General features: G+C 48.0%; 6 protein-coding genes across 6 annotated transcripts; 3 read left to right on the top strand and 3 right to left on the bottom strand.

Moving 5' to 3' along the window:
- Positions 1–233: 233 nt before the first annotated feature.
- Positions 234–1,497, top strand: F5147DRAFT_739545 (uncharacterized protein; the record flags this gene model as incomplete). Its single annotated transcript, XM_041439452.1, has 4 exons — positions 234–452; positions 489–539; positions 562–942; positions 978–1,497. Coding segments are annotated over 4 exons (1,086 nt in total), but the record flags the coding sequence as incomplete, so codon positions are not given.
- F5147DRAFT_623400 (uncharacterized protein) lies at positions 1,498–2,941 on the bottom strand. Its single transcript, XM_041432638.1, has one exon. The coding sequence runs from the start codon at positions 2,919–2,921 to the stop codon at positions 1,563–1,565; it is 1,359 nt and encodes a 452-aa protein (XP_041284101.1). The 5' UTR covers positions 2,922–2,941; the 3' UTR covers positions 1,498–1,562.
- Positions 2,942–4,534: 1,593 nt separating this feature from the next.
- Positions 4,535–5,210, top strand: F5147DRAFT_358225 (immunomodulatory protein). Its single transcript, XM_041429371.1, has 2 exons — positions 4,535–5,081; positions 5,142–5,210. Exon 1 carries the CDS (start codon positions 4,642–4,644, stop codon positions 5,008–5,010), a length of 369 nt encoding a protein of 122 aa, XP_041284100.1. The 5' UTR covers positions 4,535–4,641; the 3' UTR covers positions 5,011–5,081; positions 5,142–5,210.
- A 292-nt stretch (positions 5,211–5,502) lies between these two features.
- On the bottom strand, positions 5,503–7,066 carry F5147DRAFT_739539 (NAD(P)-binding protein). Its single transcript, XM_041439451.1, has 9 exons — positions 6,598–7,066; positions 6,498–6,543; positions 6,286–6,438; positions 6,170–6,235; positions 6,045–6,113; positions 5,926–5,993; positions 5,768–5,864; positions 5,703–5,710; positions 5,503–5,654 (listed from the first exon to the last, which is right to left on the bottom strand). The coding sequence occupies exons 1-9, from the start codon at positions 6,856–6,858 to the stop codon at positions 5,622–5,624; spliced, it is 801 nt and encodes a 266-aa protein (XP_041284099.1). The 5' UTR covers positions 6,859–7,066; the 3' UTR covers positions 5,503–5,621.
- A 1,499-nt stretch (positions 7,067–8,565) lies between these two features.
- On the bottom strand, positions 8,566–8,991 carry F5147DRAFT_784557 (uncharacterized protein; the record flags this gene model as incomplete). Its single annotated transcript, XM_041442864.1, has 2 exons — positions 8,566–8,782; positions 8,834–8,991. The coding sequence occupies 2 exons, from the start codon at positions 8,989–8,991 to the stop codon at positions 8,566–8,568; spliced, it is 375 nt and encodes a 124-aa protein (XP_041284098.1).
- A 1,568-nt stretch (positions 8,992–10,559) lies between these two features.
- On the top strand, positions 10,560–11,432 carry F5147DRAFT_591816 (uncharacterized protein; the record flags this gene model as incomplete). Its single annotated transcript, XM_041432198.1, has 1 exon — positions 10,560–11,432. A coding segment is annotated over one exon (873 nt), but the record flags the coding sequence as incomplete, so codon positions are not given.
- Between the last annotated feature and the right edge of the window lie 118 nt (positions 11,433–11,550).

Genomic DNA, 11,550 nt, shown 5'->3' with positions numbered 1-11,550 from the left:
GCACCGACACCCCGTGGATAATCTCGAGGACATCATCAACTGCAAGTAGTGGCTGACCACTCCTGCGTGAATGCTTCGCAGTCAGCCTCCACTGAATCAGTTGTTATATTTCATGGCTGCTCTTCAAGTTGATAACATCCCACCAACTTCCTCTTTTCAGTGATTGCCATGCGTTTCACCAACAGATCTTCGTCTATGCCTGTCTCTTCCGTCCCTCTCGCCAAATCCCAGACTCCCATTCGGGTGTAACTTCTCTCTTGCGTTCTCCGCTTCAAATCGGTATACATTCCCGTCCACGTTCACACTCTACGGACACTGTAAGGCCATCAATCAGTCGCCCCCTTTATTACACTCCTCCCCCCGCGGTCGCTCTTCAGACCGCGTCTCTATCCACCGACAGCATCATCATTACATCCTTCCAACGTGCACCGTTCTGCTGCCATGAGGACCTTGTTACCATGCCTCGCTGAATTGTGCGGGTTGCTCAGAACATCAATTCACGTCTGCCAAAGGCACTGCAAATTGCATGTGGTGATGATGTAGAAGATGAGATGTTCGGAGAGCGATAGAGTCCTAACTGGGATCCGCGCAGAGACAGCACGAGAATCAGTCCCACCCGTTCCAGGCGCACCTAGGGCGGTACGGATAAAGAGCATGAATGCGATATTAGATGAAGCACCCTGGGATGTGGATATTGACTCGAGTACAATGGACGAACGAGCTATGGTTACTCCTTCTAGCCCGCTTGCCATGCGTCGCCCGCGCTTGGAAATGCTCAGGGAGGAACAAGAACAGGAGGAACCTTTGAAAAAACGAAGGCGTGCTTCACCAGAGAACGCCAATACCCCACCTGGTCGTGTGCCTACTACGTCGGGCTCACGCCTCCTCGAGAGTCTTGACGTTTCAGCCTCTCCTCTGCTTGCGTCAGACAGCAGCGAGGTCGTTAGCTCCATGACCAGCACTCAAGGAATGTACAGCGTCGACGCAGTGCTCGTCTCTCCAGAAACAACTCCCACCCGCGCGAAGTTGTAATTCGCCTCCCCTTTGCATCTTCACCCACAGCACAACCTACCCGCCTGCTCCGTTCGCACTCCCAAAGGACAAGCCTTACAACGCCTATGCAGGTCTCGAAGCTCAAGCGAGCTCAATCCGATGCCAATGTCACTCTTACACGCCCCAAGTACCATTTTCGACGCGGGCGCGCTACACCCAAAGTTGTCGATCCTGCCGAATTCGTGCCAGATGCGGAGAAGATAATACAGGTGCTACCGATGATCCCCACAGGGTCTAGGCTCGCAGTCGATTTTCTCACTCCTAGGGCCCGTAGTGCGAGCGCATCAACTACGGCCTCGCAGAAGAAGAGTGAAATTGGGTCAAGGGTCGTGGAGGCGATGGGGGAGATGGTGGTATGAGTTGGAGCACGCCTGATGCATGGCGTTGTCCAGTTCCGGAAGTTGAGGAGTTTCGAGTCATGCGGTATATTCATTTGTACTAGGACTTATTGCGGAATGGATGCTATGTTACAACAAGTATTAAATACAACTTCGGACATAGTAGTCTGGTTAAGATGGTCGTTCCTCGTTTGACGAAGAAATCGACCTGATCTTGTGTATGTGATTCTGGTAACCTTGATACGCATTGCGGGCATCACGAAGCAATGACTTCAGGAGATCCTTCTCACCAACTTTAAACTCGGACAGATCGCTAGAGCTAAGATCGAACGACTTTTCTTCACCGTGTTTTTCTAGTTCTTCCACTACTTTGTCTCTCCATGTATTCCATACTCTTGTTTCGTTTGGAATGAAACATTGTAACACCTCTTTTGGCTTGAAGTCAGAATTCGGAGGCCTTCGGGTATTATCGCTGAGGACCAAACATGCAAAAACTGCCTGAGCAGCTCTGTTTTTTAGTGCAATTTTCAACATGGGTGGATGATGAAGCGCTTTCAACAGGATATCGGTTTGTATTTTCTCCGGCTCCAGTGACGACAGGAATGAGTTGTATGCCCACGAGGCTACAAGCGATACGATGAACATGATCTGACCGAACGTTGTTGCCTGAGGGATAAGAAGGAGCTGGAGAAGGAACTGTGCGAGGAGGAGAAGCGAACAGAGTCCGATTCGTCTGAACTCTGGGCCGCCAGGGATTTTCAGATCAAATTTCCCTTTGGTTATCGGATCGATGTCTTTCTCTGCACCTCTGAGGATGACTACATCGCTTCGCATGAGGAGTATGCCGTCTGCAGGCGGTACACCCGGAGCGGCTTCCTTAACGGAAGCAAATTCGACTTGAGCGGTGCCCATGACAAGGCAAGATACGCCACTTGAAATGATTCCTAACATGATGAGGGAAAATGCTAGCCAATCTCCTGAAGCAGCAGAAGTAATGCACGTCGCGAGACTGATGGTAATGGGAATAGCAGCCAAGAGAGCATGATGGATGCTCATCATAGGCGCCCGGTCCAAGTGCTTCACATCTGCGTCTCCGACATCGACGATGGTGACGGACAGAGGTGTAGTCTCCCTCCCTTCCACTTCCGCTTCTGGCTCAACTTCTTTCGACCTCTGTACCATGAGGTACGCCAGGTGACCAGTGATCATCTCTGTACCCGAGAAAACACCCCAATAACGAGGGCCAGGTTTTCCATCTAGCCCAAATACCTCAGCGGGTGTGAGATTTGGGCCAGGGAAAAGACCATCCCAGAATCTTGAGCTTGAGAGCTGCCCGAACTTTTTGGCGACGGTATAGCTTCCTGGTGAATTATACCAGCCTAGCCAGCGCCTCCCACGATAGAGATGCACAGTGGCCATCGCAGCGATAACTTCATCGCCACCGAGGAATCCAGCAACGTTAGATGTATTGAGATTGAAATGCGCCTGGTTAATTGGTACAATAAAGGTGGGTAGAATTGTGGCATTCATGGTGCTGCTGTGAAGCTATCTCCGCGAGCCGAACATTTGGCATTTACATAGCCTCTAGGCGCTAACTTCTTGGGAAATAATTTTACCCCATTGGAGATGTGTTGGACAACGACAACGACTCGGAGATACGCACTGCATTCTACATGCAATGATCCTCAACACAAGTCGCATGTACGAATTGGTAGGAATCATATGTCTCAAGCATCTTTTGTCCTATCGTCAGTCCTTCATTATCATCCTCTTTCGTATATTCTCATCTTTCACTTGTAACAGCACCTGGAGGCGTTCAAGTTTACTTTTGATATTTTGCATTGACTACTGCCCTTTGCTTATGCAAATCAAACACACTGTAGCACACACATTCTCCCTGGTAACGTTTGAAACAGGCGCTGGCTACCTCGGGCTGCTGTTGGTGCCATCATTGGCAAATTCTCGGGATGCCTGTCACTTTGTCAGCCACTGAGGCGAGGTCGCAGAGACCATATTTGCTGTTGAAAGTTCATGTGTACATGATGTACTGTAAGTACCTTCATCGTCGTACGCCCTCAAACCTCCCAACACATTAGAAGGAAGTTAAATGTCCGTCATCAGCTCGGTTTAAGGGAGGCTACCATCGGCACGACAACGTCCAGCCCACGCCTTCTCTATCGCTTCCGAACCCATCATAGCCTTGCACTTAAATCCTTCAGGTTAGCACTCGATCACCATCTATACACGCAGCGCTATACGCTACAAGATAGCCAACAATCAAGCTTAAGCTTGATCTCGGATAGAAAGGATCGCCCGGAAATTGGTACTGGTTGACAGACCCGTTATCAACAAGAATCATCATGAGAAGCGCCAGCTCATGACAGGTGTGCGCAGGGCCGCCTTCCCGCAATCGCCGTTCTCTGCATGGATATAGTGCTGCTCGTTCACTTGCAAAAAATATAGGGGATTAGTCTCTTGCGTGTGCAAATTCTCTCATGATATATACTTCGTCGGGTCCAAGTGCCCGGAGGACTGTAAAAGCCTGTTCCCAATGTAGACAAGGCCAGCCCCGGGTGCCACCAGGTTGTTCCGTATGCTTGTATATATCTGGCTACTAGGCCTTGCTTCTCTGACTCTCACTCAGGCAGCCAGGCTCCCGCCACCTCAGTTACCAGTAGGTCTGACTAATTTACCCGACAGGTTCGCTTCTTTTAACTGTCTCGTTGATACCAGTTCCATGGTTTTTCGCGCCACACTGTTGCCGGTCAAGCTGTGTTTTTTCTGCATCGTGTTCCTTCAGTCAGTGAGTGTGGCAATACAGATTCCATCATTTCCGCTAAACAATAAGACACGTTCTAGCATCGGCAGGGTAGAATTTACAGACTAGACAGTGGTTTCCATGCCGATCGGAAAATTATGATCAATCGCCGAAGCTCAGTCTTCCATAATTCTATTACACTCGCGAGTGTATTTGATTCTTTCATTGACTATTACTCTTCTCAACGCGAATTAATGACCCAAATGATGCGGTCATGACTTTCCGAGTGCGACGATTCTCTCGAGACACCATACGGCCACATGTACTGACGTTTTAGGGTGCATGTATCCAACGGAGAAGTCGAAACATAAACGCATAAAGGGAGGCGACTTTTAAAAAGCAAATTGCACATCGGGCCTCAACTTTCAGCTCATTCATTCCTCAGCTACACTACCACACTTCATCCACCTCACAAGCAAAGCGCCTTGCATCATGAAATTCTCATCTGTCCTGTTCTCCATCTCCGTCTTTGTCCTTTCCGCCTTAGCACAAACGACAGAAACCCTTTCATATGACAGCACGTACGATAACGGCTCCCTCTCCCTTTCCAGCGTCGCTTGTTCAGATGGTGCCAACGGGCTTCAGACAAAGGGATACACGACCCTTGATTCACTTCCCACATTCCCTAATGTCGGCGGTGTCTACACCGTGACGGGGTGGAATTCCGCTGCGTGCGGGGCCTGCTATAACGTCACATACGGGGGTAAATCTGTTACTATCCTCGCGGTTGACGTATCCAAAACCGGCTTCACTGTTTCAGAGGCAGGCCATGAACACCTTGACTGGTGGCCTGGCCGTTGAGCTGGGAAGAGTGGATACTATGGCAACCCAAGTGGATGCGTCATTATGTGGATTGTAGTTGCATTGCATCGGTATGTATGCTGTTGCGGGTCCGCTATGTCTCCAATGAAGTTGAACATTTACCTTTTCAGGAAGTTTCTTCTGCGTCTGGACTCTGAGATCTGAGTGTCAGATAGACAATAATGCTCAAGCTGAGACTTGGGACTTACGGTTTCAATGGACTTGAATCGCATATCAAAATTTGTTGGATAAACGGACAACAGGTTCTTTGTGGAGTGGCTTTCATATGTAGACTACGGTTATTTGGACTTATCGACTTCGTACTTACCTGCATCGTCCATGTATAGTTTACATAGTGTCATGGACTTGACAGCGTTGCAGACCAATTGTAGATATCGCAGCATATTCCAGACAGCATTTTGCGCAAAACTTGAAGGAGGATGTGATGCGGACCTGACTTAAGCGGTACCCCGACATGCGAGGTAATATCAATGGCATGATGTTCCTGAACGTTAGCGAGAGCTTGCCTATAGTAGGCTATTGTACATGAAATGATACAACTGCAGGCTTTAGCGTATGGAAGTCATAAACACTACACCAACTAGCAAGATTTAATCAAAGCGCATCCCACCATCGATCGTGATCTACACAGTTGTCAGTCTTCGTGCACAGGCTCTCAAAGTAGCACTTACACTTTGCCCTGTTGATTATTTCACATCAGCAAGACAGACCGCAAAGAAGGTTCTATAATGCTTACCTGTGATAAAATGAGATTCTGCGGAGGCAATGTAAGAGACCAGTCCTGCAATGTCGTCTGGAGTCCCCAAATACCCGACACACGTATTCTTCTTAGACTACCAAGAAAGAAGCAAACTTGAGCGAAATCATGAGAACAGCCCTGTTGTCTTGTCTTACCTTTTCGTTATAGCAACTAGGGTCAGATGACCCCGTCAGCTTCATGCTTGCCTCATTTAGTTCGTCGACTTTGAAGCTCAGCTTGCATCACGAGATATCTTGTTTATGGCTTCACTCACTCATAGCCGTCATGATTGGTCCTGGAGCATAGGCATTCACGGTGATACCGTGGCATCCGAGTTCAATAGCTGACATATGATCACTTGTCAAAATTGTCGGAACGCAATGTAGATAGACATCATACCAGCAGACTGTGTAATCCCTCGGACTGCAAACTTGGAAGCAGAATACGCGCTAAGATTTTGTTCACCTGTGCGAAAGAATGTATTAGCGTTAGAACCTACGTATGGACATACACACCTCGTTTCCCTACTAGGGAGCTGGCGCCGATGATGCGTCGACCTCGTTTGTGGGTCTCATTCAAGGCAATCATCTTTCGAGCGGCGTATTTGTAGCTTAAAAACACGCCCGTAACATTGACAGCAAAGATCTTTTCCCAGTCTGCCAATGTAGCTAGTCAAGCAAAATCAGTACAACGTTGCAGATATGATTCACAGAGCCAAATTTCTTACTTTCTACCAATGGTGCGACGGCAATGATACCGGCATTTGCGACCATCTTAAAGTGGCATCAATGGTGAGAATAATTCGATGCTCTGGTATCTATACTCACGACATCCAGACCACCAAGCTCGGTCACAACGCCGTCCATCATCTTACGAACGTCGTCTTCGACTGTGACATCTGCAAGAAGTACGCAGGCCCTTCGTCCTGCATAAGTCCCCGTTATCTCCCGTGCGACTTCCTCGAGGTTCGACTTGTTGGTAGGAATATCACTGAGTCCAATGTCGAAGCCATCAGCAGCCAGCTTAAGAGAAATGGAACGGCCAATGCCTTGACCAGCACCAGTGATGAGAGCAACCCCTTTAGACATGGTAGCCAGAGATGTAAGTCAATGCTGGGAATCATGTCTGCAACCTGAGGTTATAACTGCAAGACCAAGCGTCCATCAGGTCATGGGTTTCAGTCCTCGAACATGTCAAAAATAGTACTCGGTAGCAAAGGTCCGAGATACGGCCCTATGACAGGGTATGACTAGCTTTGCAATCGATGCTATGAGTGATTTTCTTGAACGAACAAAATATAAGAAGCGGTATATGAATCAGACAGTGCTGTCCAAATATGAATAAAATAATCTCGAGGGCATATTTTATTCTAACCATATTATATTCTCAATCCGCCCCGAGATATTTAATGATAGTGTTATTTTATTCATATCGTATTCATAGGTATTCGTATCTATTCATATTTAATGGATAGAAACACCATCGAGGTACTGAATTCCATCACCAAGGCCAAGCTTCAACAATTCCTTGGTAATGACAGCGGCAGAAGCAGTCTCTGCAGTCATCGAGGAGCATGAATCAGAAAGGGTGTGTTTGCTACTGGAAAACAAGTGTTCAACGGCAACGCTGACAGCGGGTATAGCGAGGACATCACGAGCAATGCGCGACAGGATAGGAAATGTCGTCTCATGTTGCTGCGAAGACTACAGTGAGACATTTTCAGTAGAAATTATACGAGAAGTGTACTCACCTTCCACCACTGAAGGGGATTGGTCATTTGTTCAGGTGGACAAGGGTAGAGACCACTTAGATAGACGTCTACCTCGTTTTGAACTGTAGAGGAACCACTGCGAGACATAGTCAAAGCTGCAATGAGGGCAGATTTTGATGGCGAGGCTGGGACTGATGTGGGAATGGTAGCGGATGTTTTTCTAATGGTGCCGTCGTTGGTCGTATAAGTCTTGTAAAGGTGTTCAAGCAAAATGTGAGCACGACTAGTGCTGCCGTGGTCCGGTTCGGTCCGGTTCAGAGGGTCCTGGATGAGAACCGAGAACCGAACCATGGTCCGGTTCTGCAAAATCGTCGAACCCAGAACCGGACCATCAAGAACCGTTCTCAACGGTCCGGTTCGGTTTTTTTGTGGTCCGAACGCGAACCGAACCGAAATTTTTTCAAGCGCAACAAAAATTGACATTGTAGATCTACTGACATCGAGTAACTAGTCTAACATAGCACTGCATGCTCCTCTGCTTCTACTGCTGCTGTCAGAAATGGGAGCCCTAAAGAGCGCTGGATGTGAATGGAGAGTTTGGAAGGTGTGGAGGTTGTCGAGGAATTCAGTTAGTGCTAGCTGCATTTTGAGAGGTCAGAAGCATAGTTGCGCGAATGGACAAGAGATAGATATTCACGGGGAGAGTGCTGTTTGTAGGGATATCCATAACAGACCGTAGCTGTGTCAGCGTTGTCTGCACATCCCTGCCCAGACCAGGGCCAAGATTTGTGACAGCAGCAGAAGGTCCGCAAGCACAGCGACAGTCACTGAGTCAGTGCAAGATTACAACCTGACAAACAATGCAAACTGACGAGGGCCTACCGCCGCAGAAAAGCACACGCGACGCAAGGCCATCGCGCACGAGAGTTGCCTCACAACCAGCGGGCGCGCCTCTTCGATCTGAAAGGCTTTACAAATATGCGATTCCGAGCAACTCGTGAGCAGAATGTGGGTCACGGGCAGGTCAGGCTCATGAAGAGCCTATGCAAGGGAAAATATGGACAACGATATCCAAGGAGATCCGTTAGAGTTGACGAGGATGGCGGCGAGCAGCAGCGGGAGATGGCAGCGAGCAGCAGAGTGAGATGGCAGCGAGCAGCAGAGTGAGATGGCGGTGAGCAGCAGCGTGAGATTGAGCACCAATCCCTGAGTCAGAGAGGTAGCGAGAGGATGCTGAAGGTAGCGAGAGGGCGCTGAACTTGATGAAATTGACTTGGGAGGGGGGAATAAAGTCATTAATGCTAGTTGAAAGGAATGAGTTACAGGCAAGGAAATATGGATGAGGATGCTACCGTTTGGCAATGTAGTTGGGGACATAGTTGCTGACAGCGACAGGGTCCCCAGTGGTGTTGTCAACACGTGGCGTGGATCCAGGGAAAGTAGCGCAAGGGAAAGGAAGTGCACGAGGAGAGATGGATCTGAGTGCGTGGGTGATCAATATCTGTGACATATTTGAACAAATGTCAGTGTGTGAGAGAATCAAAATTTTGATTAGTTAATACGTACCTTCAAAAAGGCTAAAGGCAGAAGAGTAGAGTGCAAATCCCGAAGTTCGGTCGACGTCGAAGTAAGTGGCGTCGAAGTCAGAGTTGAGAAGGGTTCAGAATGGTTCAGCAAGGCTGAACCAAAATAGAACGGTTCGGCAGGACCTAGAACCGAGAACCGATTTCCGGTTCGGTTCGGGCTGACACCAGAACCGTGGACTGAACCGTCCAGAACCGGACCAAAAGTCCGGTTCGAACCGTGGTTCTGAACCGGACCACGGCAGCACTAAGCACGACGGCCGAGATTCCTAGTGGGCCATAAGTTCTGGTCGTTGAAGTATGCAACTCGTATGCACGGATGCAAAACTAGTGTACATAGTAGTCAATGGCAGGCCTGTGATTGCATTTTGAAGGTCGGCGAGAAGCTGATCAGTGCTGCGGCCGCCAGATATGGCCATGTTTTTGATTTGAAGTGCGAAAGTCGCAGTGTTTCCGATTCTGCTGAATTTTGGCGTGTGGGAAATTTGTAGATAAACTGTACAGTTCACGTTGTCTGCGGTCAATTTGTCTCTCTTCGTTCGTGTTCCCGGGCCACCAATCTTCAACTGTAGGTATTCAGAATATGGATACATACAGTGACCGTAATGTATTGTATTCATAATGTATTGTAACATATTCACCCATAATCTTCATGACTAGGAATACAGGACCTATGTATTATATTCAGGGTATTCGAATATAATCCAAATAATATTCAATCATATTCAGTATTGTGGACAGCACTGGGTATGATCTACTATCAATTGATAATATTAGTGAGACCGAGGAATTGGATTATCATGATTGACCTTTCTGAGATCTGTATTTCAAAAGATGAATTTCTCATCCATTGATCATATACATCCACAATAACTACAACTCACTGAATCCTGCCGTGCAAGTGCAAGTCCTACGTTCGCTGAGACGGCATCGAAGTTGGCGCTGATGAAGTTCAAATTTCCATCAGCTCTGATAAATTATCTACAGGAATGTCACCTACCGCTCCTCTGCATGATAGACGACATCCTATTAGCATTCTCATTGCAGGGTTTTCGTTCATCAATGGATGGTCATGTCACGATTAGCCAGGGCTGATACATGATGGTGTGTACTACTATGAGCCCAGCTGAGCGCCGCTGAATTCATAATTAACTGCATTTCCTGCCAGTGTTTTAATAGTACTCGGATTTGCGTTTTTATATGCATCATTTTCGAACAACATCCAGACTCTCACCAAGTTGCCAATGGTGCGTAGATCCCTGGATCTCGTGTGCCAATTGACTCGCGAGTCGCATACATTCAAAAGACTGTACAGTGCTTACTAGTATTCATTAGGTTTGTGGCGCTGCCAATCCAAAAGCGGCCCTATAATTAGATTAGTAGGCCCAGTACCCACGTACGAACGCCCGCAATTTTGCTCTCAACTCTCAACGCTCAACGCTCAATCACTACCCACCACCTACAACGAGTCATAATCACTACTAGCTTGTTTCTCATGAATCGTGAAGCTCAGCTTGAGAAACGTTTTAACGACATTCTCAAAGGCAGAGTTCCTGCAAATGCACAAAACTACGCTCACTTTTTGGAAGCGATTTGTGCACAGCAAGACCCTGCAGCCTGCATCCACAAAATCGTGGAGAGCTCCCAAGGCTCAACCGCAGTTCAGGCTGCCATGCGTCACAATACTAACTCCCAGTTCCTCAATGGTCCTGCAACCAAGCTTCTGCTATATCTCTTCCGAGCAACAGACCTCGGTGACGTCTTGGATCACTTACTCATCACCATAGTTGATCCTCCCATTTTTTGGACTGCCTTTACCCAAGCATTTGATCAAGGTGATCTCAATGAGCCAGCTCAGGAAGCATTCGCGGCACTCCTCCTTCGCCTCATGTGCCTCACTACGGGGAATACCTCGTGTTATCGTGACATTGCAAAGAAGTCTAGTATTCTTACGAGGCTTCTCGACTCATCACAATGGAAAGTCAAAGACATCGGCTACCGTATCCAACATATCCTTTCCACATTCAATTCTGGTACACCTGTCACTGCAGTCGGGGGACCTGGTGGTCGCCATGATAATGATTTTAACGACTTCAGGGAGATCTCCATTCTTCCAACTGCAGACGAGATTCTCTGCCAGCAGCCTCCTTTCATTCGCCCGAGCAGCGTATTGGAGGATCCTGATGGCGAGGCAACTCGTACAGCTGACTACCTGGATAATACCTTCCGCTTGCTGCGCGAAGACATGTTATATGAAATAAGAGAAGAGCTCCAGACCGCTATAGGGCAGAAGAAAGGGCGTCACCGTGGGGTCACCATCGACGGCGTCACACTCATCGGCGTTTACAGCGGTGCGGATGATAGAAAAACTCGGTGGGGCATCAAACTCAAATGCCAAGATGATTTCAAGTCGATGAAGAATGTCCCTGACAAGCAGCGCAAGACATATCTCGAAAAAGATCCAGCGGGCGTTAGAATTCTCAAAC

Source organism: Suillus discolor (genome assembly GCF_016758755.1).
Source record: "Suillus discolor strain FC423 chromosome Unknown F5147scaffold_606, whole genome shotgun sequence".
Classification (NCBI taxonomy): Eukaryota; Fungi; Basidiomycota; class Agaricomycetes; order Boletales; family Suillaceae; genus Suillus; species Suillus discolor.
Note: the sequence above shows the minus strand (reverse complement) of the source record. Positions and strands in the feature narration are given on the sequence as shown.